General features: G+C 43.2%; 1 protein-coding gene across 13 annotated transcripts in view; it reads left to right on the top strand.

Moving 5' to 3' along the window:
• Ptprt (protein tyrosine phosphatase receptor type T) overlaps window positions 1-27,894 on the top strand; it is a 1,058,455-nt gene that overhangs the window by 964,451 nt on the left and 66,110 nt on the right. For 8 of the 13 annotated variants that reach the window (XM_075962946.1, XM_075962941.1, XM_075962944.1 and 5 more), the window contains one exon: window positions 14,659-14,849. In XM_075962946.1, the coding sequence (XP_075819061.1) occupies window positions 14,659-14,849 (191 nt within the window). The remainder of the gene's footprint in view (window positions 1-14,658; window positions 14,850-27,894) is intronic. The other 5 variants (XM_075962945.1, XM_075962938.1, XM_075962943.1 and 2 more) reach the window with 1 other exon arrangement.

Genomic DNA, 27,894 nt, shown 5'->3' with positions numbered 1-27,894 from the left:
CTGGTGTTAGCCCTTCTGATATTTTTCCTCTGACTTTCATGAAATTGTGACAAAAAAGAGAAATCAAAGTTTTCAAAAAAAATTTAATAGTGAAACCCATTCATCAAATGAAATCCTTTCAGGAAGATTATTTTCTAAAACATTTATAAAGCCAGTTAGATCTGGTTGGAGTAGAAGAAGAAGATGACAGAACAGACACATAAACTCCTCCACACACGCACACACACACACGTGCGCACACACACAATACACACACACATATGCTTGCATGCACACTAACACCATGTGTATGTTCACAACACCCTTCCCAGGACTCCAATTCACTCTGACCCACAAATGAAATTCTGAAATGGGTCTGTTTTCCCAGCTCTGTCTTAGCTATTAGAACACTAAGTCCACACACTGATAATTTGCTTATTTCTTGCAGAGCAGATAAGCGAAACTTCTCACTTGGCTCTCTACTCCAAACAAAACTAACAACCCCAACTGCTGATAACTTCTACCAGTCAAGACTGGTGATCATTAATCAGAGGCATATGGGTCATAGGAGCATTACGGTCAAATGAATGGCACAATCTAAATTTGAACAGTGTGCCGCATATGTAGCCAACTGACCGTGGTGGTCCTGTGAAAGCCTAGATTAGAGGACTGCTGGGAGAGATGTTAATCCATTGGGGAGTCCCTGACAAAATGTAGTGTTTCCCTGGAAGACACTTGTTTTCAATGTTGTGGCAGTCCACAGACCTCAGCATAGATGCAGGAAAGGGATGCCAAGGCTGCTGTTTCACTACATGAGAAACCCGTGGGAAAGAATGTCTCTGCATCTAGGCCGTGGCCCATCCATTTCCTGATTAAATATTCAATTACAGCTGTGGATATGGCAGCTTTGGGAGAAGGACAGAAGGAAGCCCCATGTCTGATCTCATCATTACATTGGAATCCACATTGTCTGGCCCAGGCCTTGTCTACAATAAGGCTTAGCTGTGTACCATGGCTTCCTTGGCACTGCTCACTCACCAACTACACATACTTTACCAACCTAGCATTACCTAATCAGTTTGTCTGGGGGTATATTTTTAACCTTTGCAAAAGGTTTGTTAGTAATTGACTACTTTCAAAGGTTAAGAGTCAGATTTTTCCTTGACAGCCTCTCTACTATATCCTTAACTTCTCCACATCCTTTGGTTTTTGCATATTTTATGTACTTTCTACCTTCTGTGACTATATTTTTCATTTATAGAAGTTGACTTTGTATTTTCACATCCTGCCCCTCTCTGCCTCTGCTGTGTGTCTTATACAGGTTCATATTTCTTTCTTTCCTCCCCTCTTTAATCCATACAAATGTATTTATTTTATGATGTCTCCAATTGTTTTATTATTTTCAATTCTTAGGATGTGTGTTTCTCAGTATCATGTCTGCAGCTTCCCCCCTCATGGGGATGAACTTGTCATTTGCTATATTTTGTGTTTCTACTGAGTTCATCTTTTGTGGAGGAGGTTTTGTTCCAAGGTACCTGAGACTATGAAAATATCTCTGCAGGCTGGTTTCTTGTTTGCTTGTGAGATCAGGGAGATTTTCAATGGTCTTGAGGTTTATAAATTGATATCTAGGTTTATGATAGCCCTATTACACAACTTACAAGTTTAAGTTTTGTTTGTTGTTGTTGTTTGTTGTGTGTGTGTGTGTGTGTGTGTGTGTGTGTGAGTGTGTGTGTGTGTAGAGGCCAGAGGAAGAGCGTACCTGTCTTGCTTCATCACAACCTCTGCCTTATTCCCTTAGATGAGTCTCCCACTGAATCTGGAGCCTGTAGAAATTCTAGGGCTAGGCTGGCAGTCAACAAGCCTTAGAAATCCTCCTGGCCCCCGCCCCGTCCTTCTCAGTGATGGGATGACAGCTGTGGATGGCCATGGCCAGCCTTTTACATGGAGGCTGGAATCCAAACTCAGCTTCTCTGCTTGTACATCAAGCATCCTCATCTGGGCGTCTTCCCAACCTAAGCACATAAATATTGATCCCAGAATCTCCTGGGATAGAATTCAATTCAGGGTCTTCTTCCTTCTGTTGTTTTTTTTTCTCTATTTTAAACCTGTGTTCTCTTCATTTTATATGCTGATATCATTGACTTACCCACACACAAATACTCTTTTTGGGGGGGGGGTGAGACAGGGTTTCTCTGTAGCTTTTGGTGCAAGCCGGTCCCGGAACTAGCTCTTGTAGACCAGGCTGGCCTCGAACTCACAGAGATCCGCCTGCCTCTGCCTCCCAAGTGCTGGGATTAAAGGCGTGCGCCACCACCGCCCGGCTCAAATACTCTTTTCAAACATGTCCAGAATTACATACTTTAATTAAGTGCACCAAGATTAAAATACTACACATTGATTGTTCAATATGAAAAATAAGGAAGTTTATATAATATTTGTTTCTGGCTATGTATTTCCTTTTATTGATAAAATTAGAAATTTAGCCATGGAATTTTGCTTTATAGTTTTTGTATGATTTTTCCTTAAAGTTATATTCTTCATTCTATTTAATAGTTTTTGTGACTTTTGTGCTCATATCTATATTTACTGAGTTTTAGTGTTTAACATTTCAGTTCTTTCATAACATGATTTCCTTAGTTCTGCTGGGTTTGGTTTTGTTTATTTACTTGTTTGTTTTTTTTTATTGGTTTACTTGTTTCTTACCTACCCAAACCTCTAGAAAAGAGCCCCCAGTATAACTCTGGAAGCTTTGAGTGTTGGAGAATGCCTGTCTGTAACTTCAGAATTGAAAAAGAGCTTGTTTCAATATATAATCTTGGATTCAGGCTTTTTTCCCTTTGAGAATTTTATTTCACTGCTGTCTGGCATTTAAAATTGGGCAAGAGAGGATACAGTAATGCTGTTTCTTTTAGCTTAGCAATTGTCGTTTTTTTTTTTCCAGCCTAAATGTTTCTCTGAGTCTTTCTACATTGATGATGTTTAAATTGCTGGATCAGACTCTATGTTCTGATTTTGAATCGTATGTGGGAACACTGTACTTGAAGATGTTGGTTTTCTCTTTGTTTTGTTTTTTGTTTTTCTTCTGTTGGGAGCTGTGTTCACATTGCGCTCTTCATTATTGCCCTTGTTCACTTACCCTGTTCTCTTCTTTAGTAACACATTTATCTGTCATTTATATGTCTGTTTTCTTTGCCCCGCAAGCATCTCTGTTTCCTTTACATGCGATCACATATGAGTAGCTGATAGATACAGAGGCAATGCATGACCCTCTGTTCTCATTCCCTTGCCTTTCCCTCTCGAAGTTGGTCAAATTAATTCTCCACAAGTGTCTGCCTGTTCCTTGTTCTCATAAATTCTAGCACCCTCATTAACTTTGAATGTTATTTCATTGTCTTTTGGTTCCTAAACAATCTTTTCTTTTTTTCTAGTAAAAATCTTAAATTGTGGTTGTAACTACACCTAGGATATATCAACAGTATGGCTACCTAAATGGGACCTGAACAACGACCATACCAATAGACATGCTACTATAGAAGGGGGGCCCTACCCATAGACAAAGAATTATAGGCAACTAAGAGCTGGTGAGAGTGGGAGAAACCATCATCCCCAGTGATGAGCCCCCAGTTGATCATCCCACACCAAGTCACCAGCCCTGAAATAATGTACATGCATGCAAAGCTAAATGAACTGAGCGAGTTGTATTTATACACTTATATATTTGTACATTTCCATAACAATTAAAGAAAGAGGCCATGAATTTGAAAGGAGTGGGAGAGGAGGGTGCATGGGAGGCATTGGGAGAAGGAAAGAAAAGGTGAGAAATTGTGTGTTTATATTTTCATTCTAAAGGATAAAAAAATATTGAAAAGAAAAAAGTAAAGTATTATTTTGTTTTACTTTTGGTTAATCTATTCATTGTGCAGATTAATCACATTCAGTGAACTATTGAACACATGTATTAGGCATGCACTGATCAAATCTAACTGGTCTTTCCATCCCACCTCCCACCACACACATTTTAGCCTCTAGTTATCATTAGTTTATATCCAGGTTGATGTCTTTCAGCTCTCGCAGATGAGGGAAACCATGTGGTTCTGGACTGTCTTTGCCTGGCCATTCCACTGAACATAAGTCCTCCAGTTACAGACATTTTGCTGTAGATGATTGCTTTCCTCTTTTTCTTAATTTTTTAATTTATTAAAGATTTCTGCCTCCTCCCCGCCACCGCCTCCCATTTCCCTCCCCCTTCCCCAATCAAGTCCCCCTCCCTCGTCAGCCCAAAGAGCAATCAGGGTTCCCTGCCCTGTGGGAAGTCCAAGGACCACCCACCTCCATCCAGGTCTAGTAAGGTGAGCATCCAAACTGCCTAGGCTCCCACAAAGCCAGTACGTGCAGTAGGATCAAAAGCCCATTCCCATTGTTCTTGAGTTTTTTATTTTTTAAAACAAATTTAACTTTGAATGTATTTTGATTCTATTCTTATGCTCCCCCAAGTCCTTTCAGATCTTCTTGCCCTCCCTATCCTTCCAACTTTAAGTTCTTTCTCACAAAATGAACTAACAAAACCAAGAAAACAAAACACCACACAAAAAGAAAAAATAAAACACCAAACTGTACCAAACTGAAGCACACACACACACACACACACACACACACACACACACACACACATCTGTGGAGTCCGTTATATGTTAGGCAACTATTAACATGGGACTCACCCTGTATACCCAGTGTCCTTCCACTGAAGAAAATTGATCTTCCCTCATCCAACAGGTATAAATGATAGTTTGATTGATAACCTTTGCCCTAGTGGTTAGGTTTTCATTCATTTGTTTAAATATAACAAAATAGAATATAATAAGTAAACAAAAAACCCTAGCTCATTGAAGTTGGACAAGACAAACAACAGAAGGAAAAGAATCTAAGAGAAGCCATAAGAACCAGAGACCTACTCATTCACACACTCAGAAATCACATAAAATCCTAAACTAGCAGCAATAATATAAATACAGAAGACCTGGTACAAGCCATACAGGCCCTGTGCATGCTGCTGCTTCAGACTCTATGAGTTCATATGAGCTTTGCTCATAGTGATTTAGAGGTCCTTATTTTCTTGATGTCCTCCATCCCCTCTGGCTCTTATATGCTTTCTGCCTCCTCTTCCATGGGGTACCCTGAGCATTGAGGAGAGGTATTTAGTGGAGATATCCCATTTAGGGTTGAGTGTTCCCTGCTCTCTCATACTCTGTGTAATGTCTGGCTGTGGGTCTGTGTATTTATTCCCATCTGCTCCAGGAGGAAGTTTCTCTGGTGATGGCTGAACAAGGCCCTAATCTACACATACAGCAGGATATCATCAGGAATCATTTTGTCATATTTTTCATTTTTTGTTTTGTTTTATACCATTAGGTCTCTGAAGTAACTAGTCTCAGGTTCTTGGCCATCCATGCAGTGTTGGATGGGTTCCAACTTATATAGTGAGCCTTAAGTCAAATTAGTTATTGGTTGATTACCCCCACAAGCTTTGTGCTACCATTGCCCTAGCTTATCTTGTAGGCAGTACACCACTGTAGAGCAAAGGGTTTGTAGCTTTATTTGTGGTTATGTTTCTCTTTTGAGAGCATGCAGAATAGCTTCCTATACCACTGGAATGTATCACTGGAACACAGGGGTGAAGGCTCTGTGTAATCATGGTAAATGCATTTTGTACATGTCATCTTAAGTAATGGAGAATTGGTATCAGTTTATGAAGAGTCTTAACAACAGCCTGGGTTCTTTGGGGATTCCCATGGGGCCCCTTTGACCAACAACTCAATTAGATATAACCTAATTCCAGTAGTGGAAGCTTTGTTGGTAGCAAGAGATAGTCAGCTGGGACCCTGTCTCCCCCAATATTGGCAATTTTCATTTAGGTAAGTATCATATATATATGTTTTTAAAAAGTTTCTACTGTATTAGGTTTCCATAATGCCCCTCAAATGCTCCTTAGCTCTCTCTCCCCATATTCCTTCCCACAAATCCCCACTTGATGCTCCCATTCTAGCTACCCTTCTACTCATAACTATTCTATTTCCCTTCCCTAATGAGATCTAACTGTTCCTGCTAGTCTCTTATAATACAAGCCTGTACTGAACATGATCAATTAAAAAGAAACCCGTGTCTTATTAATCTGTCCCTTCCTTTATTTCTCCATATGTTCTTGCATTTTATTTTCTAAGACGCATTTCAAAATGCAATTTTGCTTTCTATGATGTAAGCTAACATTCCCTAAAGAGAAGAACTCATGTCAAACTGGCTTCAATGAAAACGTAGTGACTTGTAAAACAGAATAGGAAAGCGAGCATCAGAACCCGTTCTAGAAGACTTTCCAGGCATCTCATCTCCCATTGGTGTTGCCCCCAGGCTGACTTCCATCATGAAGTTGTGATTATCCATCAAACCCAGACCTGATGGTGTCCAACGACAGAGATGGGTGTCTAGATTAGCCTTCTTAGCAGTAAGAAGTCCCTAAGACTTTCCTCACATTTTATTGTCGGGGTAGGGCTGACAATAGAGATCAGAACACCCAGCTGACATAAATGGAAATCAGGACCTTCTCATGGGTCTTGGAATAAATTCCTGAACCATATCAGAAGGTGGGGACACCCAAATTAATTTGGGGTCCCTGCCAGACAGGAAAGCTCTTCAGTAAAGAGTAAACACTGACTGCTAATCTTCTAAATATTGTGAGTTTAAAATGTACATAGAGAGAATACAATTTTCCTTACTGCTGGCTAACATGGTATATTTTCATGAGATCCAATTTCTGTCTTGTTTATGTTTACTTAGCTTTAAAGAAAATGGAGTGTTTGTCAGTAAACACAGCAGAAGTACCACGACTATTCCTCACTGGTGACTTTTGGGCCCCTGTTCTTGTAAGTAAAGCAGGGGTGATGGTGATTTGCAATGCCCATGCCTGTGCAAGAGCCTTGCCCTGGCACAAGTGTAGAGGAGCAGGACATGTTTTCCCTCAAAGCAAAGGCTCGGATTCTCATCAGAAAGGGAAACTCAGGATAAGCACTTTGGATACAAAGGTGACTTGTTTGGCCTTTGTCAAAGATTCCAGTGAGAGGTTGGAAGAGGAGAAAGCACTACCAGGGGAGCTTCTACTTCTCAAACTCGGTTTGGGGTCTTTGATTTCTCTGAGCCTGGAAGGAAAGTGGGACGCTTCTTTTCTGTCCTTAAGAAACTGTCAGATGTCCATTGCATCATGTTCATTTCAGCCCTAAAGCCACATGCACACCAGGGAACATTCTGCATGTTGTTCAGTTTTACATGTTCAATTTTAGTTGATCAAGCACATGAAATCAAGGAAATATACTTCAGTCTGCCACTCCGTTGAGTGACAGAAAGTCTTCCACTTGATATGAGATGTCATGTGAACTGACTGTCCCTCTCTCAGGGGTCACAAATCTCCTGCACTAATCCTAGAACTCACAAATAGAGGGCATGTTTTCTTTTTTAATACCATGACTTCCAACCACAAGGCAACTTCTTCATCTTCTACTTTATCACAGAAACCACAATTGCTTCCAAGTCTGGGGGACTGTCTTTCCGAATCAGTTGGAAGATTATTTTATACATTTGCAGATATTCTGAAGAAATTTTGACACAATTAAGTCTTTATCTTTGTGCACATGTTAAGTATGCTAGTGCTATAATTCACAGATTCTCCTCCCAATTCTGGCACTTGGCTTGGTTGACAGACTTAGATTTCAGTTCCGTTAGGAATTTATCTTGCAGTTGTATTGGTGTTTGATGAGAGAGGGAATGAAAGCCCCTGACTGATGACCAGATGCCGTGGGAAGCTGCCCACAATGGAATTCCATTTAAACTTCTCAACGACCTTCTTGGATGATAAGGGGAAGAGGTGGCGGTGGATAGCATATAATTGTGGACATCACCACCACCAGTTAAAAGCAAAGATGTAAGGTTCTCTGTAACTTACGTGAGGTCTCATGACTGGAAAGTTGTGAATTTCCTATTTGAATCCAAGTTGTCATCGGGTTCTGTTCTTTGACTCTGGTGCCTGCTCTTGTCACAGCTCCTGCTGCACTGGCTCTGCTCACGTCCCCCACACCAAGCAGGTGACCCAGCCTCCTCCTCATTTCGCACTCTCTCTCTCTCCTCTCAGACTCTGTGCTCCCAGCAAGCAGTCTAGCTCTTTGCCTTCTAATCTCTGTGCTTTCCTGCCCTAACAGGCACATGGATTTGAGAAGAGTTTTGGTAGATGAAATAAGAAAATGATAGTGGTATCAGAAGTTACAGGAATTTGGTTGGCTGATTCAGAAATTTTTGTCTTGACTCTGTGAAGACTTTGGTTAAGGCTGACTTGACTGTCTGCATAAAGAAGGCTACAAATTCAGAAAAGGATATTAGGGTATTAATGTCTATTAGGATACTGATAAAGCACTCCTGTCAGAAGAAACTGAACCTGGCAGTAGCAGTGGGAACAAAAGAGAGCAGAAAGAAGTCAAGAAAAGGAGAGCGAAGCTACTCTTCTGTATTAGTGTTTTCCATTGCTACAACACAGTACCTGAGGCTAGATAATTTATAAAGCAAATAAATTCATTTAGGTCAGTTTTGGACACTGAGGATCCCAAGCAAAGTGGTCTTCTCTGCTCTCTGTTGAGGGTCCCTGTGGACCCCTTGGCTGTGTTTTGGCATGATGGAAGGCATCATGGCAAAAGTATATACAGGTGGTGAGAAAAAGTAGTCCGTGGAAGGCAACAGGTCAGTCATGCTCTCTCTAACAGCCATCTCCAGCGCTGCAGCACCAGGAGACTTCATCTCCTCTCACCATGGCCACGTTGGAGGCCGTGTTTCCAACACGTGAACCTTTGGGGATGTCATTCAAACCATATGGAAGCTGCAACAGATGACTCCAAAGACCACCGTGTGAATTCCCATGTACCAGTGGGATGTTGTACATAATTTTATTAGAATACTTGGTAGCAGGCATTGTGTCTTTGAGTCTTCATACTTACTTTTCCTGTATGGAGGAGAATGTGAGGAGGAACTGAGGCTCAGAAAATCTGTCACTTGGCCAAGGTCACAGACATGTGGCTAGCCAACCTGTGACTCCAGCCCTGTTATGTCAGGACACAAATTCAGCGTCTTTCAGGCTCAAGACTGGCCATTTCTGAAATAGTTCTGCAAACATTTTAGCCAAGGCTAAAATGAAACAAAGCCCACACACATATGACTGTGTATTTTACTATCATTTCTAATGCAGTTTAGAAGATGATTAACCGCTATCCAAATGCAGCTACTTACATTTAAAGTAATTGACATTACACATGTGTGCCCTCTACCACATTGTCCAATATTTTAGGTGTTCGATAGCCACAGGTGGCCAATGGCTGCCCTGCTGAATGGCAAAACTATAGAGCCCTTCTGTCCTTGTCCAAAGTTTATTGCAGAGTGCTTGGGCTAGAGCTGTCTCACACAAGACCAATATCTCTTTGTTTAGAGTTCACTCAAGCTCTAAATAATCTCTTGTTAGGATTTTACCTGGCTCTAGATATATCTGTGAGTACCTGCATTGTCTAACCCAGTAGCCATTAGTCACCAGTGTCTGCTGAGCCCTGGAAATATGACCAGGCTGACTGAAACTACTCCAGAAGTGAAAGGTACACACTAGATTCCAAAGCTTTGCTATCCGTAAAGAACGTAAGAGACAACATTAATAATTTTACACTGAGCCTACGTTGAAATATTTCTTTGGATATGTTGGGTTAAAAAAAATGCACTGTTGAAATAAATGGCCTGTGTTCTTTTATAAAAATATTATTTAATGTTGCTACAAGAGTATTTTCAATTATATCCGTGGCTTGCACCATATTTCCTCTGGACAGTCTGCCATAGATCCCTGCACTAGTCTTTGAATGGGGAGTGAGTGTGTGGGCACAGCACATGTGTGCATGTGGGGGGGGGGTTGGTGTAGGGGGGGAGGTATATGTGTGCGTGTAGGAAGCCAGAGTTGGACACTGGATATCTTACTCTAACATTCTTTAAGACAAAACTTCTCATGGAACCTGGAGGTTGCTTATTTGGCCAGGCCAACTGGCCAGCATGCTCCAGCCATCCCCAGCCTCCCAAGCCCTGGGATTCCATGTGCGTGGCACCTTTGCCTGGCTTTTGTACGTTGATTCTGGGGGATCAATCTCAGGAGCCATGCAGTTCGGCAAGCACTTTGCTGAGTGAGTCATGTCCTGAGGTCCCACATGAGGGTGCTTCCAGTGAAACAAAACAAAATTTAAAGTTCAATTCCTCTGTCACATTAGCCACCGTTCTGTCACTCCGTAGCCACGTGGAGTTAATGGGTGCCGTATTGCAAGTCACAGAGGGAAAAAAAACATTGCCCTTGTCACAGAAAGTTCTATCAGGCAGTACCAACACAGATTGTACATAGAGATGGCAAGAGGCACGGAGGTGAATTATGAAGGGTGTGGCAGGTTTCCATGGCTCCTAACCCTGCAGCACGTAATCCGCTGTCTCCTGAGTACCTGTCCCTGCTTAGCTTGGTTAGAACTGTTTGTGAACAACTTATCTCTTCATCTCTCTCCCTGCAAGGACTTTGGTGTGTTTATCTCTGCTGCAGCACATCTTCCTGCCCACCCTGCCCGCCCCCCTGCCACGTGAATGTGTAGCTAGCATGTGTTTTGTATGAGACGGGTATTTAGGAAGCCTCTGTTAGACCGCTGCAGTGGCAGTGGCAATCAAGAGAGTGGAACAGTGTGACCGAGCAACAGGGAGACCTGGGAGGCTGGGAGCACGCGATAGGAGAGGGGGGCATATGCCAGAATCCATGGAGACAGGAAGAAGAGCTGCAGAAAGAGAAGAGAGGAAACCAGAGAGACAGGTAACTGTTGATCCAAAATCTTTTTGGTGTGCCCCAAACCCTTGAACCCACCCCACAAGCTCCCTGCAAACAGTAATGAGAGAAGAGCCATTCACAGGCTCGGGTAGCAGTTACATAGGAAGTGCAAAATAAACCGCGATTATTACATGATACATAAACATGCAAGACCGATGAATGGGAAGACTGAAAACGAAGGGTCTGATGAGGAGGGAGAATGACAAATGGCCTCTCCCTGGGCCAGCTGGTTTGAGTTACATTTTATGGGCAGCGTGTGAATTCCGGCGCCCTTGTTGAATTTGCGGCAGACTCACACATTAGTTTTAAGGCTCCCTCTCGAATAGGAACATCATAACGCTTTTTAATTGGTGCTGATAAAAAACGTAGCCTTACTTGTAGGTGCCTGAGAGAAGTGAGTTGTGAAATTGGGTTTTCATTAAACCTAATGACGGAAAATTAAGCATAGTGCGTCTGGCGAAATGGGGTGTGATAAAAGACATCACTTCTGCATTATCGAAGGTTAATAAGGGAATAGGTGAGGTAAGATACATCGGAAAAGGGAGTCCAACCAGTTGAATTAATAAACCTTGAAAATCCCTTGGTTCCAAGTCCTCGTGGCATCATTAGTGCTGGCATCGGCATTATCACAAATGTTGCAGCAATACGAGTTGCTAAATTCCAAATGCATTTATTTTCCATTCCACTGTTGGTTTTGCTGACACTAAGTTTACAGTCTGTCTAGCAATGTGTTTGGGGGGAAATATCCATATTGATAGCCTTTTCAGTTTGGAAATGTTTGGCGTCTCACAAAGATTTGCCAGGTGCCAACTCCAAGGAAGCCTGCCTCTGCCAGGCAGCTGGTTCCCCGTGCAGCCTGCACCCGGAGTCCTTTAGAAAGTTGGGGGCAGGGCATATCTCGGTGGCATCCGCATAATGGTGTTTAACTGGGAAATAAGGGCTCTGGCGTTTGATTTGATGTCACCTCCATCGCCAGTCCCATGACACCACCGCAGGAGCGCTACTGGAAGGATGCTTCCAATGCAAAGGGTGTTTCCAATGCATGCCAGCTGGGACACCTACGGCCAGGAGTGTGAGTCTTTAAAATGTGGGATTCTTCTGCAGAACCCTCAACGGTATCACACTCCTTTTTTTTATATTTTTTTATTTTTTTTTAATTTTTTATTGAAAAAAAAGTTTCCGCCTCCTCCCAGCCTCCCATTTCCCTCCCCCTCCTCCCACCCTTCTCCTCCTCCCCCCACTCCTCTCCCCCTCCCTCTCCAGTCCAAAGAGCAGTCAGGGTTCCCTGCCCTGTGGAAAGTCCAAGGTCCTCCCCCCTCCGTCCATGTCTAGGAAGGTGAGCATCCAAACTGGCTAGGCTCCCACAAAGCCAGAACATGAAGTAGGATCAAAACCCCATGCCATTGTCCTTGGCTTCTCATCAACGGTCCAAAAAATATATTTAATAAAATTATAGAAGAAAACTATCCCACTCCTTTTAAGAGTCCTTGCATTCTCAGCTCTTCTGGATCTGCCTCCCATTGTCTACCACAGCACGGTCCCACCGTTCTTCTTTATGTCCGCCTCTCTGCTCTTAAACGTGTCTCCATCTCTCAGGCTCTGATCTTTTTGCTTCAGGCAGCTCTAAGTATTTTCTCTTCTCAACCATCAAGCTTTGAGTGTAGACTCTTTTTTTTTCCTACTTTGCCACTGTCTAAAAAATCTCCTTGGATGAAATGGGGTCTCATAAGTCTAATGCATAATCACAAGAATGTGACGTTAGCAGGGACTCAACCCCACTACGTGCCAGGAGTTACATTCAATCAGTGCTATTGAAGATGTATCAAGCTATTGCCAAATCGTGGGAGAAAAAGTGGGAAATATTCTCAGTGCAGCCAGGAAAGGTTTTTAGCATCTCACTGTAACCCTTCTTTCCTGTGTGTGAACTTGTATCCTTGATATCTGTCTGTTAGATAGTTTAGCTAATTCTCAAAGGCCGACTCTGTCTTGTCTACTCATTGCACTGAAGCAGAAAATGCTGAGGCCATAGGCGACACACAGATACTTCAGCTCCTGGTGAGGTGTGGCCCAGTCAGTGTCTCAAGCTCAGGCTAATCAAAGCCATCACTTGTCCCCCCTGGAGATGGTAACAGGTGGGGTCAGACAGAAGGGACCCCGACTCAATACAGATGAGCACATGAGGGAAACCAAGGCTCTGATCCCAGAACTGAGGGTGTTCCCTAGACATTATACTTTTAATACTAAAGCCGAAGAGGGGTTAGGTTAAGTGTGGCCAGTTGGTCACTCTGCAGGCCACACATGTCTCCCCAGTATCCTGTCTTGTGAGGAACTGACTTTGATGTTGGACTGTATTGTGCTCTCCTGGAGAGCCTGTCTGATGGATTATTGTGACAGGAAAGACAGGCTAAGGGGGATATGGCTTTCAAAAAGACAAGTTGCAGAAAGCTCTGGAATATATACTAAGTCTCTCAGGAAATGAGCATGGCACAGGCTTCATGGATGTCTGCGTGGGGGCCTCAGTGTCTGAGAACATCTGGATGTGCCCATCAACTGCCACATCTGGCAGGTCTTATCTCTTGTATGGTACAAACAAAATGGCCCCAAGGCAGAGACTGTCAGAGTATTTTAGAGGATGTGAACTTGCCAAGCCTAGATGATTCTGGGAAGGAGAAACTTTTTCCAGAGTGACCAAACAACAGAAAGTATTTAAAGGAGCTCCGTAGAAATTTCTGTGAGGGGAAGGCATAGACTTATATACATATATATAGAGGGGGGGGGGTCTCATGTGGTCTAGTCTGACCTCAAATTTACTATTTAGTCGAGGGTAACTGAACTTTTGATCTTCCTGTTTCCCCACTTGTATATCTAGGATAACAAGCTTATGCAAACCAAGTATTATGTGATGCTGAGGACCAAATTTGGGGCTCTGCAGCATGCTAGGTGATCACCACCACCTGAGGTATATATATCCCCACTACCATATCAATGGGTGTGGCGTAGGAGGCACATGAGAGTCGTTTCTGGTGAGAGCAAAGGAAGACATTTAGAGAAATCTGCAGGGTGGGATCAGGGACATTCCAGGGTCAGTGGTAGTAAGGGGAGAATAGGCGGCAGGGTGATGAAGGTGGCTTCTGTTACAGAGCTCATTGCTGCAGGGCGTGGCTGGAAGGTAGAGTCCCTGCTGCCTATTGGGAGTCCAAAACTAGCCATACTTCATCCCGGTGTACAACTCAAAGGAAACAAACTAGGAGAGAAATCAGACCGCAGACATGCCAGCCTGGAAGCAGTCGCATGGATCTTCTAGCCAAGCACCTGAGACTCTCCTCACCTGCAGACAAGCAACTGAACCTACCTACAGTTTACATTACATTAGGCCTGCAGCTCCCTAAAGCCTGACTTCTTACTAGTTCTGGGATTGGCTGGTATTAGCCAAGCACACAACAAGCCTAGAGAAGAGGCCCAGGACAGGCAAGGGATAGTCACTAAACTGTCCCTTTGTCTTCGCACAATCAATAATAAGCCCTTGAAACTGAAATGAACCAAGGAAATCCACGTATACAGTTTGTTATTTCGCTATTTAGATCTGTGCACACAGCCAAGCCAGGGACGCAGTGTCTTTTGTCTTTCTATAATTTCCTAACCGGCGGAGTGTTCGGTTCATTCCCTCTGCCCTCCTCAGGCCACGCTGGGGGTGGGGATGGAGTGCAAAGAACAAGACTCCCAAAGTTAGAGTGTGTCCTGGTTCTTTCTCTTTGAAGCAGACGGCAGCCGTGGGGAGCTGTCCCAGCCTACCCTCACCATTCAGACTCACCCCTACCGGACCTGCGACCCTGTGGAGATGAGCTATCCCCGGGACCAGTTCCAGCCTGCCATCCGAGTGGCCGACCTTCTCCAACACATCACTCAGATGAAGAGAGGCCAGGGCTATGGCTTCAAGGAGGAATACGAGGTAAGAGACTAGCCTGTGAGTATCTGGAGAGCTAAAGTCTTGCCTCTGACCTCTGACCATAAACAATAACAGTGCCCGGGAGCATGGTGGGAATGCTCCAGCTGGGCACACTTAATCACATCTTATCTTTAAACTAGAACCTAGACATTGAACTTAAGAAATAGCATGTCCCGAATCCCCCCATTTTAGAGACAACTGTTCTTCACTCTGACGGTAGAATGGCTCAAGCCCTCTTGCCACGCGCTATAGAATAGCCAGCCCATCTCCACTGCCAATAGTGCCTGGTGTGCCTGCTTTTTCCTGCTCACCACTTGGCCCTGTGTTCCTGCTTCTATGCTGTTCTCACCGTGCTCCACCCAGGCCATGCAGCACACTGACTGCTGTGCTCGCTCTCTCTTCTTCCTCCTTTCTCCTGCATTGGTCATCCCTGTACCCCTACAAGCCCCTCACTCCCAAAGCATCTCTAGTATGAAAGATAGGAATGCATGCTGTAGTTATTTCAAAAGCTCAGGGGGTGACAAACAACCCTAGCAAAGTATGGCAAGTGCCTGAAACCGACACTATTATCGTGTAGATTCCCAACTATGAAGCATGCTAGCCAGACTCTTAAGGTTCTAGTTTCTCACATGTCTCTCCGTCTTCTCCTCTGTCCTGGGTCTTCTTTAATGTCTTCAAGTGACACCCTCAGCACCCGAGGAATGACTCCCATGTTTCCTTTGCTCTATTATACAAAACAATTTCTTCTCTTCCTGCTGCCTTTGTCTAACTCTTTTTGTTTTGAATCTTACCTACTGGGTCTCACCTTTTACATTGAAAAAGCATAAAGGAAAAAAATCCATTAAAATATTTTCCTAGACCAAAGAGCAGCTCACCCTTCTTCTCCCCCAAAAAAGAAATTCTCTTAGTGACAGTGGAGCCCAGTTACAGTCATCTTCCTGTTTTGTTTCCCTTCCTCTCCCCCTTTCTTCCTTGGCCAGCATCTCTTCAGCATCTTCTGTGTGGCAGGTGCTAAATGATACCCAGTGGGCATCACTCCCTCCTTCCCTCTTTCCCTCTCTCCCTCTTTGTTTTCTTCTTTCTGTCACATGCAGCAATGACCCAAATGTGTTCTGTATAGTTCCACCGTGTGCAGTGACGGCTCCTTGTCTCACCCCAGCTCAGACTGTTTACCCTCAGACTATACCCCTAGAACGTGCTTACACAAAGTATTTCTGAAGTCATGGGAGGGCAGGAAATCATGCTAAACTTGGGATAGCCGGGGTCCAGTGCGGTAAACTGTGTGATCTTGGCACATAATTTTGCTCTCTCAGTTTTTAAATTCTTCATTAGTTGAAGAGTGTGCCTTATGGACCAATGTGCTCCTAAAACTTTGTGGGAATATGAAACAGTGGAGAGGGTGTGTTTGACATACTTTGAGAACAAAAGCATTCATGCCAGTGGATGAAATTACCAGCTCAGGAGAAGCAGCAGTTCATTTCAAATACAGTCTAAGTCAAATACTGTTTCTCAATGTGTTCTCAGTCTATTACAAGAGTCTCTGAGTTTTTTTTTTTTAAATCTTCCTTTAAAAAATGTGTTAAGACACAGATTGATAGAGGAAAATGGATTTGCTTACACTTCGCCAAACCATGGAGAGAAAGACCGCAGGTTGGTTGGGGCCTTTTCTACAGAATTGTTGCCCTTTTACAGAAAAGATGAAACAGAAGCCAGGAGATATGCATGTGTCTGTCACACGTTTGTCAGAGTTGTGATGCATCTGTCCAAGAGGCAAGCTTCTCCTCTGGTTGGCACCAAAGCTGATCCGGCCTTTCCCTTTCCCCAGCCTGGGATTCATTGGGGCCCATCATTTCAGGAGTCCCATAGCAAACAGGAGGGTACAAATCTTTCTTTCAAATATTTCCTCTCCTGCCAGGCTAGTTACAAGACTACCAGTTTTGGAAGACTGTTGGAACAAGAGTTACAGGTAATGCTCTCGTCATCTCTGGGTCTCATTTCGTAAAAGGATGAATGGTCCCAAACCTTGAGTCTGCACTGATGCACATGGATACAGATCAGTTTGTTGAGCAAACACCTCAGCACAGGGTACGTTGTTTGTAAAGCCATACACAATATTATTGGAATTCGATGAACCCCCAGTTATTATAAGTTGTCTTGAAGTTTCACATAGCATCCAGAGAGGTGTGTAGTTCATCAGAAAGGTGTACAAATGGTCAAATGTACTTAACCTGTTCTATGAACTTTTAATCCAAAATTCAAGAACAGAAAATCAGATGCATTGACTGTTTTGGTACATTCCTTCCTAACATATTATCTTCTAAACCATCCATTCCTATATGATCAGTTGTTTGTCCTTTGGTTTTGTTTAATTCCTCTTTATGCCTGTTAACCTCTCCCAGACTTTCTAGCATGGAAACAAACTTAATTTACAGCCAAGAATACATATTATTCCATCATTTGAGCCTCACCCAGAAATCTCACTAGTAAGGCCACCCTTACCCTCGTTACTTCTAATTGTATTAATCAGTGAGTTAGTGTGCCTTGCTTCTGGTTTAAAACACTGTATGATTAACCTGAAGTTAATTGGAAAGCATTGTCAGTTGAAATATGCTACTTTGTAGGATGTGGCAGTCCAGTTCCTTAGAAACACTGCTGTGTTTTTCTTTTATCATAAAGGCTCCTAGAATTTTTATCTTGAACATGCATTACAGATCTGCTTGAAGACTCAGTGTAGACATAAAACCCTGAGTGTCCAGTTCTGCTGTCACACAGGCTGCTGTGCTGATGTCCTTGCCTGTCACCTCCCTATTCTGCTCTGCTTTCATTTTTTTCATGCCAGTGTGTGTGTGGATTTGACGAGCTGACATCTAAGGAACCCTCAGCTTTAGCAAACTGCACCTTCTAAAATCCAACTTAGCTATACAGTCATTCCCAGGATTGTTCAGTAAATATTTCCTGAGTATTCGTTCTTATCAAGGGCTAGTCTAGACATTTAGGATACGACTGTGAGAGAAGCAAACCCATGCCCTCATGGAGCTTCTATTCTAGCAGGGGAGATAGAAAATAGGCATAGGCTGAAAAACAAACTGCCTCAATTAAGAGCAACAGAAAACTATAGATTTATCGCCATAATTGGTTCTATGGGTTAGGAATTTGAACAGTGAACAAGAGGCACAGTTGGTCTCTTCTTTGTAGTACAGGCTCCATAGTTAGGGGCTGCTGTCATCTACGGTGTCTTTAGTCTGATGTCTAATAATGGATGCAGATGTCATCTGAGGTCTCAGTGGAGATTCTCACTGGGATTCCTCCAAACAGCCACCGTGTAGCCTGATATTCCTGGCAAGATGAAGGAATAACTTCCAAAGCAGCTGGGCTTGTGTTTGTTTGGTTGGTTTTATTTGGTTGGCTGGTTTTGATTTTGTTTTTGTTGTTTGTTTGTTGTTTGAGATGGGTTTCTCTGTTGTAGCCTTGGCTGTCCTGGAACTCACTCTGTAGACTAGGCTGTCCTTGAACTCATAGATCTGCCTGACTCTGACTCCTGAGTACTTGATTTAAAGGTGTGTACCACCACCTCTCAGTATGAACTTCTGTATATGATATCTCAGAGCTCCAAAGGTGAGCCTCCTACCTAACAAGGTAAAAACTGTATAAAGTTGGTGGCCTAGACTTTGATGTCACATTGTGTTGGATATGAGCAAAGAAAATGCCTCTCTTCTTCTAAAGCAGAGGGGACACAGACTCCACTCTTCATAGGAGGACCACGTTCCAGATTCTAGAAGAGGACATAAGCTACTAATCTTCGAGTGATATGGTCTGTTAGAAAAAGAGAGCAAGGAAGGGGGAGGTATAATCCAGGGTTATGGCATGCAAGCAGGCCCAATATTAATTAAGGTAAGAGGATTGTCCTTACAATTTGGAGGAAGGGATTTCCACAGCAAAGCGTGTACAAGGAAAACAGAAAGCTGGTCAAGATATAGTGCATATGTGTTAGGTCATCAGATTGGAAAAGTAAGGAGGGACCTGCTGCTTTGGTCCATTACAAACTGGTATAAGGAGCTTGGTTTTTACTCTGAATAAACTGTAAGTTTACTGCAGAGCTTGGAGGACTACAGGTGCAAATGGTCTGATTTTATGTTCAAAGACACATTCTAGCTAGTGTGTTGAGAATGGGACCTAAGAAGGCAAGGTAAGGCCGAGGATATGGTAACCTGGATGGGACAATAATAACTCTGGCTAAAACCAGCACGGGAGACTATAAGGAAATGTCTGGGTTCTCAATATGTCATAAAGATAGAGCCAAGAACACTTTTTAATACATGGGGTTAAAGGAAAGGAACCCAGGATGACCCTGAAGCTCTCTTACCTGAACCTATGGAAAAATGGAGGTGCCACCAACAGCGATGAGAAATTACAGAGAAGTTGGATCTGGAGCAGCTGGAAGTCCAACTGAACTGAGCTTGCAATGTCCTTAAGAAAGGCTGGCTGTATGAATTTAACCTTGAGAAAGAAGCCCGGGCTACAGAGAAAACACTGCTAAGAGGAAACTCACAAGACCAGATGAGGTAATCGAGCATGTCAGCAGAGACTAGGACCCCGGACTTTTGAAAGTCTCACTTTAAAGGTATGGAGTACTTTCAATGTAGGCATTAGGACTGAAGAGATACAGTGAGCATAACCCCACCTGGAGAACCTGAGTTTATGATTAAAACCAGGCATATAGATTTATAATTTTAATTGTAGGACAAAATGCGACAACAAAGGAATGCCTAGAATTATAGTGACCCATAGGGATAGGGCATATTAGCCTGAGGGTAAATATGTTAGTGGTTTTCAGGAAGGCACTAGTCTAAACCAAACGTACAAAAAATAAGAATAGCGAGTATAAACAGAGAAGGAAGTTCTGGACAGAGAACTACAAACTGTGTCATGGGAGAATAGAAAGTAGATTGAGTTAGAGGAAACACAAGTCACTTGGTTTATATAAAATATGAGAAGGTGCATAAAGGGAGTTGGGACTGGAGTTATTACCAGGAGCCTATATGTCCAGGAAAGGGGCAGTATTTGGCACACTAAGGAACTTGCATTTCATTCCTGGAGTCATGGAGGCCATAGATGGGACAGAAAATTTTGAAGTAGATTTGTCCTTTAAATCTTGTATCAGAGAAGAGGTGTGAGAGGCAAGTAAGCAGCCAGAGCGATAATTCTTGGAAAAGATGGAAATTGTACTGTCCAAACATGGAGACTGGGCCCAGAGCCCAGATGATGCCACACTCACACTCGGTAGAGAAAGCTCTAAAGTCTTCTTGTTCTCCTTGACATGGGAACTTGAGTCTCTCAATGTACATTTTTAGTTTCCAACACTTGAAGGAATACACTGATTATCCCGCACTGAGGGTCGAATGCCTGGACTCACATACTACCATTACCATTTTTGGAAGTATTAGGGGATCTACAGCAAGTCATTCCTTGCCTCTGGGTCTCATTTCTATCCTCATGTACTGAGGATGAGTGGGTTGGTGAGCTGGTCAGGGTAATCCAAGAGTCCTTTGTGTAGCTAATATTATGAGAGTCTAAATAAGAACCTTTTGACTAGACTAATTGGGTTTCCTTACCGTGGAAGTCTCTGGGGCTCCCTCTCCCATGGTTTTGTCTCAGGATCTAGATTGACCAGAGTTCAAAGAACTCAAGAAGGGCTAAGGCGAATTAACTTCCCTTGCCATGCATATCTGGGTCTCAGCTGAGATTTTTAATCTTGGCTTCAGGTTAGAATTACCTGGGGGAAAAAATTTAAAACAGCATTGCCCTGGCCAAATTTCAGACCAATTAAAACAAAATGTGATCAGAGATTTTGACAAGCGTCCTAGTTGATTAAAATATACTTTAAAAATTACTACCCACTAGTCTTAGGAAACCCTTGGAGTTTCCCGTGTGGGCCATATCTGTGTCCACAGACCATCACATTGCCCAATCTATTGTCTGACCCACAAACTGCCTGTGATAGAACACTGTCACTTTCAAAGACCATGACATGGTCATGAGCTCCAGAGCCTTTTCTTCTTTCCTGTTCTCCCTACCCTAGCCAAGACGATTCCACTTTTTCTAGCTGCAAACAAACAGAAGATGTCATCACATTGCCAGCAATGTGAACAGATGTTAGCTAGAGAGCAGGGGTGTCTCCATGCCCTGTGACCGTGATGAACAGAAGAGTAGCAGGTTTGGGGAAGATGAGGGAGAACAGAAAGGTGACTTTGTGATACACACAGAGAAAGCGAATGTGTTCGTCCCCATCCAGCCCAGACAGCCTGTCGCAGTAATGAATGGAACGAGCCCAGTAGGGCAACCAGAAGGTGTCTGGTTATCACAGCTCCATTAAGACTATTTCAGGCAACAAGGAACAGCTGTGAGGAATATGATGCAGTCTAATGAAGAGCAAACATTTGTTCATTTTCCAGCTCTGGCCGGATGCACCATGTGCACAGCTTTGGAAGGGAGAGGCCATCTTGCTTAGTCATCTGTGGGTGATGTCAGGCAGGCAGCCTCCTAATGGAGCATAAGCACGGCAGTGGAAGCTTCCTGGGCAAGACAGAGTACACCCCTCAGTTGGTAACAGATTACCAGAACATCCTGTTCCTACAGGGACTCCAGTCCAGTTCCTTGATTTATATCTAAGAGGGGTTCTGGGGATGAGCATGAGAAATTAGTGGCAGATGCTCAGATCATAAATGAGAAAACATGGCCCTTCTTCTAGTCTGCAAAATCATCATGGCCCAAATAAAAAAGCAAGGCTCCCACCTGTTCATCTCACTCTTCTGGCAGGGTTCAAACAGGAAGAAAGTGGGCCAGTTCCTGGAAGTGGCCAAAGGGCATTGAACCCATGTGGTATCAAACTTAAAAAAGAGCTCAAGTAGGTTGAGCTATTTTATCATTTTTGGCCTATTTTATCATTCCACTTACAATACTGTTCATAACACAACCAACAACATTTGTTTATGTTTGATACAAGAACCCTCCCAACTGAATGAGTGATCCTCAGGATTCAGTAGAAAAGTTCTTGAACCAAGAATCAAGACCTGGTTCTCACCCAGATCCCAAGATTCTGAGTAGTCTTAGACAAGACTTTTCCCTGTGGGAATCCCAGTTTCATCTTCTGTGAAATGATTGGGGGTTGAGTTTTCAGCTACTTTTTGGTCTAATAGTATAGGGCTTTTTCTCATTTGGTCAGAAACACCAGCTAAGTATCTGTGGTGTGCTTTAAACTATTTCAGGCACTGGAGATAATTAAACAGAAAAAATGAAGACCCTGTGTTAAGGAAGCTCATGTCCTCACCACAGAAGGGAAATCCACAGCTTAACTCTAGCGAAAATGTTTAAGCAATGGTTCTCAGCCTTCCTAATGCTTCAACCTTTTAGTACAGTTCTTCATGCTGTGGCAACCTCCCCAACCATAAACTGATTTTTGTTGTTACTTCATAACTATAATCTTGCTGTTGTTATGGATCATAATGTAAATATCTGATATGCAGAATATCTGACTTGCAGCCCCTGTGGAGGAGTCGTTCAATCCCCTCCCATGGGGGTCATGACCCACAGGTTGTGATCCACTGCTTTCGAGGCACATGAGTGAAGGCAGCATAGGAAAAAAGCAGGCAGTTGTTACTGGCATTGTTAATATTTATTTTGGTTTTGCTGTCTGTTACCAAGATAAATAAGACGTGTTGCAAAAGATGTGACATTGGGCTGAGGCAAAGTGGAATATGGAGGAAACTATGTACACTGTGTGGTGTGTGTCCACATGTCTGCGTGTGTCTCTGTGTCTCTGTGTTTGTCTGTGTCTGCGTTATCTATGTCTGTGTCTGTGTGTCTGTACTGTGCCTGTGGAGGCCAGAAGAGGGCATCAGATCCTTTGGAGCTGCAGTTATAGGTGGTTCCCTATATAGGTGTGAGAAACTGAACTTGGAGTAAGTACTCCTAACCACTAAGCTGTCATTCTAGCTCCCACCACCTCCACTGCCACCACCAGAATTAACAAGGTCGTAGTCAGGATCTTCAGCAATTCATCCCTTCTAACACTGAAGTTTAGGAAAGGATTATTGGCCCAGAAACAACCTCCTAGATGGTGGTGTGTGGGTGTAAAGCTAAGACCATGAGCTTGGGAATGGGGTTGTAGAGACAGCTCCCAGCTCAGAGCTGGAAGTGCACTGGGCTTGAAAATAAGGACTAAGCCTTCCCTTTTTTTCTTCCCTAAAAAACATCTGGAAAATAACATACTTAATTAACATATGAAAATAACATAGTTAATTAGGAAGTGCTGGTTAAAAAATTTTAAGCGATTAGCAATAATTTTATCCAAAATGCAAATCAAAACTAAAATGAGCTATGAGCCCACCCTAGTTAGAATAGCTGTTGTCAGAATGGCAGGAGATAGAGGGCTGAAGAGATGTCTGGTGGTTAGGAGCACTTACTGTTCTTGCAGAAAACCAAGGATAAATTCCAAATTCCCTAGAACCCATAACAACCCAGCAACCATCCATACCTCCAGCTCCAGAACTCTGATGCCCTCTTCTGACCTCTGAGGGTAGCAGACACACATATGATACACATAGACACAGGAGATATATTCATACACATAATTTTTATTTTAAGGCAGGAAATAAATGCTAGTAGAGGATCAAGAGGTAGGGAAATCACATATTGTTGGTGGGCATGGAATAAGCACAGCCATTATGGAAAACAGTATGGAGGGTCTTCAAATAACTAGAAATAGAACTGTCCCACATTAAGTTATACATCAAAGGAATTTAAATCAGTATATAGAACAGACATCTTAACTCACAGAAGCTAAGCTATGGAATCATCCTAGTGGTCCATTGGCAGATGAATGGTAAAGAAAATGTAGTATGCATACTCAATGAAATATTCATCCATAAAAATGAGACTGTCATTTGCAGCATTATGGATGAACAAGAGACCATTATGTTAAGTGAAATAAGTCAGGCATGGAAAGACAGATGGCACACGGTTTCACTTAAATGTGGAAATGAAAATACTGGCTTTAAAGAAGCAGAGACTAGAGCAGTGGTCCCTAGAACCTGGCAGAGTTTGGAGGAGGGCAGGGTAGAGAAACGATGGCTTGTGGGTACTTGGGCACAAGTTGGAAAAGAAGAACAGCTTTAAAATCTAAAGTAGTGTGACTGTGTTGACAAAAGTTGATTGGATATTTCAGAATAGCTGCCAGAAGTTTTGAATATTCCCAACACAAAGAAATGACATCTGTCTGAGGTGACAGATATGCTAATTACCCAATCTAATCATTATGTATTGTATAGAGGTATTGAGCTGCCAGAGGATACCCCATAGATACACACAATGAGTATGTGTAAATTAAACATAAGAATCTATTTTTAAGAAAATAGCTCACCGCAAGAAAAAGACAATATGTCTTATATAAAGAAGCCAACATAGAAAGCTGCTCACCTGTGTGGGTGGTCCCTGGGGATTTGTGGAGCATCAGCCTTGAACTTTGAGGCTGAGTCTCCCCCAGGGCATTTGCTGTGTGCCTCTGCCTTGCTGCCTACAACAGCAGTTCTCCAGCTTTGAAGTATGTCAGACGCCGCTGGAGAGTTAAGAAAGGGCATCGAGGCCTAGGGTCATTGGTGCCAGACAGATACTGTATAAACTGAGGGCATGGTACAGTTGAGGGAAAGTTTTTTATTGTTGATATGAGGGAGTGTAAATCCAGAGGAATCTGGAAGGATCCAAAGCAAGGGGAAAACGTGGTGTACTGAGCATGGCCAGCAGACTGAAGCAGGCCATAAGAGAGGAGAGGGTGGGAGCAGGGGAGAAAGAAATGACCAAGAGGGAGGGGGCCAAGAGAGGAAGACAGAAAAAAAAAAATAGAGAGCTTGTAGCTGAAATGCAGGAGCTCTGTGGAAATGAGAAGCTGGAGAAAGAAAAGCCCATGAGCTGGAGAAGTTTAGAGTAGGGTGTGGGGCACAAAGAGCTAAGAAGAGCCAGGATGCCAGCCTGGACTCTGCGTCTGTGATGCTGAGAAAGCCTGGAGGCCAGCATGGGCTTTGGTATGCTAATAGGTACCACACATAGCCGTTTGTCCAGAGCGTCTTTTGAACCTAACAACTATGGGGCTCTGTATTTTATCCTTAGGAAAACTGCATAGCCACCAAGTTTGAGAGCCACTGACATAAAAATTGTCGTCTGGAAACAATCTGTGGTTGTTTGCTTGTTTTTTAACTTTGGTGTATGTGTGTGTGTATGTGTGTGTGTGTGTGTGTGTGTGTGTGTGTGTGTGTGTGTGTGTGTTTGTATGTGTCTGTGTGTACATGCACACATGTGTGCATGTCTGAGTTCACACATTTTGTGCAGGGTTTATGTGCATGTACATGCAAGCATATGGAAGCCAAAAGTCAGCCTCTTGGGCATCATTCCTCAGGATGTATTTCTATCTTCTTTCTTGAAATGGGGTTTCTCACCAGTCTGGAACTCACTGATTGCATTTTTTAGGTTGACCAGCAAGCCCCTGAAATCCATTTGTCTCTGTCAGTCCAGCACTGGGGTTACAAACTACCATGGCCAGCTTTTTTTCACATGGGCTCCAAGGGTTGAACTTGGGTCACCATGTTTGTCCAGCAATCACTCTACCAAATAAATGAACTGTCTCCCTAGCCTTTTTCTTTTTCTATCACTATAAGGTTGGATCTGACTGTATAACCCAGGCTGGCCTCAAACTCTTGATCCTCCTTGCCTCAGTCTCCTAAGTGCAGGCTGTGATTGGGCCCTTTAAAGAGTGTTTTATGACTCTACACATGGACACACACTCAACTATTCTGACTTGATCCAAGTTCCCATGGCAGACAAATACCTCCACCTTGCAGCAATCTGATTTTCTACTTTGCTTCACCAGCAGAATTCATAAATTACCGTCTATTTAGTGACACGGTATGCAATAATATTTACTCTCCTGATGCCATTTTGAGTAGATGTCATTAGTCTTCCCTTCCTGCCTTCTCCATCCACATTTATAATCCCGAAGGCAATCTGCTTTTCAGCACAGAATAGGTAGCGTTTGTTGAAAGCTTAGCCTCTGCCAAGGCCGCACTAAGTTACAGAGCACCTCAGAGAGCAACGGCAGAAGGTGTAGCTGCTTCGAGATACTTAACCGTCACCTTTCAAAAGTCATTCATAATACAGATACATAGAAAACTATGCTGTCTGTCGTGTGCACCGTCCTTCTTTAGATCTAGGGCTCTTGTATTGTCTCCCACCTGCACAGCTGCCCATGGTTGCCCTTATTATCTAAGTCCCCCCACAGACTTGAATGAATTGAGTGTTAAGTGAGTCCATGAATAGGACTGAGACTAAACCTTAGACTCCGATGGAATTCCCTACTGCCTGAAAAAATAACTCATCCTGACCTCCTAGAAAGGCCCCCAGTTTAAACCTGAGAACCTTTATTCCAAGAATCCCTTTGATCTGAGACAATCTGAGACAAGTGTTGCCAGGAGTCCCCGCCCTTATGCTTATGCCAATCAGTAGGATGTTTCTTACGGGGCACATGGTAAATTCTGTGGGTAAGCTATGAAGGCTTTGTATGGCGGAAGACAGATAGTTGGTGAACACCTTATACCTCAGGCATTGGTCCAGATGCTGTGGGCTTTGCCTCAGGTTATCAGTCATGGTCATGAAGCTCTGTGAAACATGCCTCTTCATTTTTTTATACTAAATAACTTACATATTAATTTTGAGCATGCCCCATGCTAAGTACTAACAAATGCACAGGATGCCATAAGCACCAATATAATCAGGATCCCTAGGAGTGAGATATCGAAACTCTCTTCCTGCTCTCACTGTGGTTTTTTCCCTTCCCCTCCTCTCACCTGAAAGGGATACTACATCACTGAGTCTCAGATGGCAAAATGACTTTTAGTAAAAATATTCAAGCTCTGTAGTCAGCTTGCCTTTCTGCCTTTCCCCCATTCACGTGCACAGTTGCCTTGCTCAAAGTATTTCTTGACAAGAAAAGCAAATGACAGGACCTACTAAAATGGCTCCTCCTTGGTGAGGACTCTCTGGAAGTTTCTTTCCATAGAAAACAGTGGGAACAGGGAGAAATCCTGGTAGGCTGAACTGATTTTGGTGGAGGCAGGCTCTTGGCTGTGCCCTGAAGCATCATCCAGGAACTGGCTGATCAGCAATCCTGGGGCCTGGTTTTGCTGCACCTCAGGGCATTTCACATCCAATTATCTCCGGGGATCCAGTCAAGCCAAGGGAGGTACCACTGCTGACAGAGCTGCTAGGTTAGTGGGGCTGCAGGAAATTGAAGAGGACTGGCACACATCAGCATAGGACTGGAGATGAGTTGTTCTCAGAAACTATGTTCTGAGGTCTCACTATTTGGGGCATGGATCCAAAGAATTAAAAGCGTTATAACGACCCTTCTTAAGCTAGTAGAAGAAAAGGAAATAGGCATTTAGAGATGATTCTTAGTTCTAACAGGGAATTAATGAACTAAGTAACTAAGTAGGGAAACAGACAGGTTACTCAGACTTGGGGACTAAGCACAACAGAGTCTAAGAAGGAATGATCTGTGATCATGTGGTCTGAGTCTCGCACTGACACTGTGGCTTGGCAGGTGAGTAACAGACATAAGAAGAGTGTCTGGATTGGGCAAAAACAACCATTAAATCATGACATCTATCAGGCCAATTAACAAAGGTGAAGGGGGAATTAGGTAACAAGTACCCTCTGATGTTTATAATAATGTGACAATAGCTATGCTTCCTCATCAAATGCTCCCAAAGCATTCCTATTGCCTTTGAATAAAACTCACATCCTATCTGTGATCTGTAGGATCTTCACTGAGTCACAGCTATGTGCTGTGGAATATTCCTTTACACTGTGTGAATATATGTCACTGTGATTGGTTTAATAAAGAAGCTGACTAATAGCTGAAAAGAATAAGGTTAGAAAGGAGAACCAGAATAAAAGAATGCTGAGAGGAAGAAAGGCAAAGTCTGGAGTTGCCACACAGATG

This window comes from Microtus pennsylvanicus, chromosome 2, assembly GCF_037038515.1.
Source record: "Microtus pennsylvanicus isolate mMicPen1 chromosome 2, mMicPen1.hap1, whole genome shotgun sequence".
NCBI lineage: Eukaryota > Metazoa > Chordata > Mammalia > Rodentia > Cricetidae > Microtus > Microtus pennsylvanicus.
Note: the sequence above shows the minus strand (reverse complement) of the source record. Positions and strands in the feature narration are given on the sequence as shown.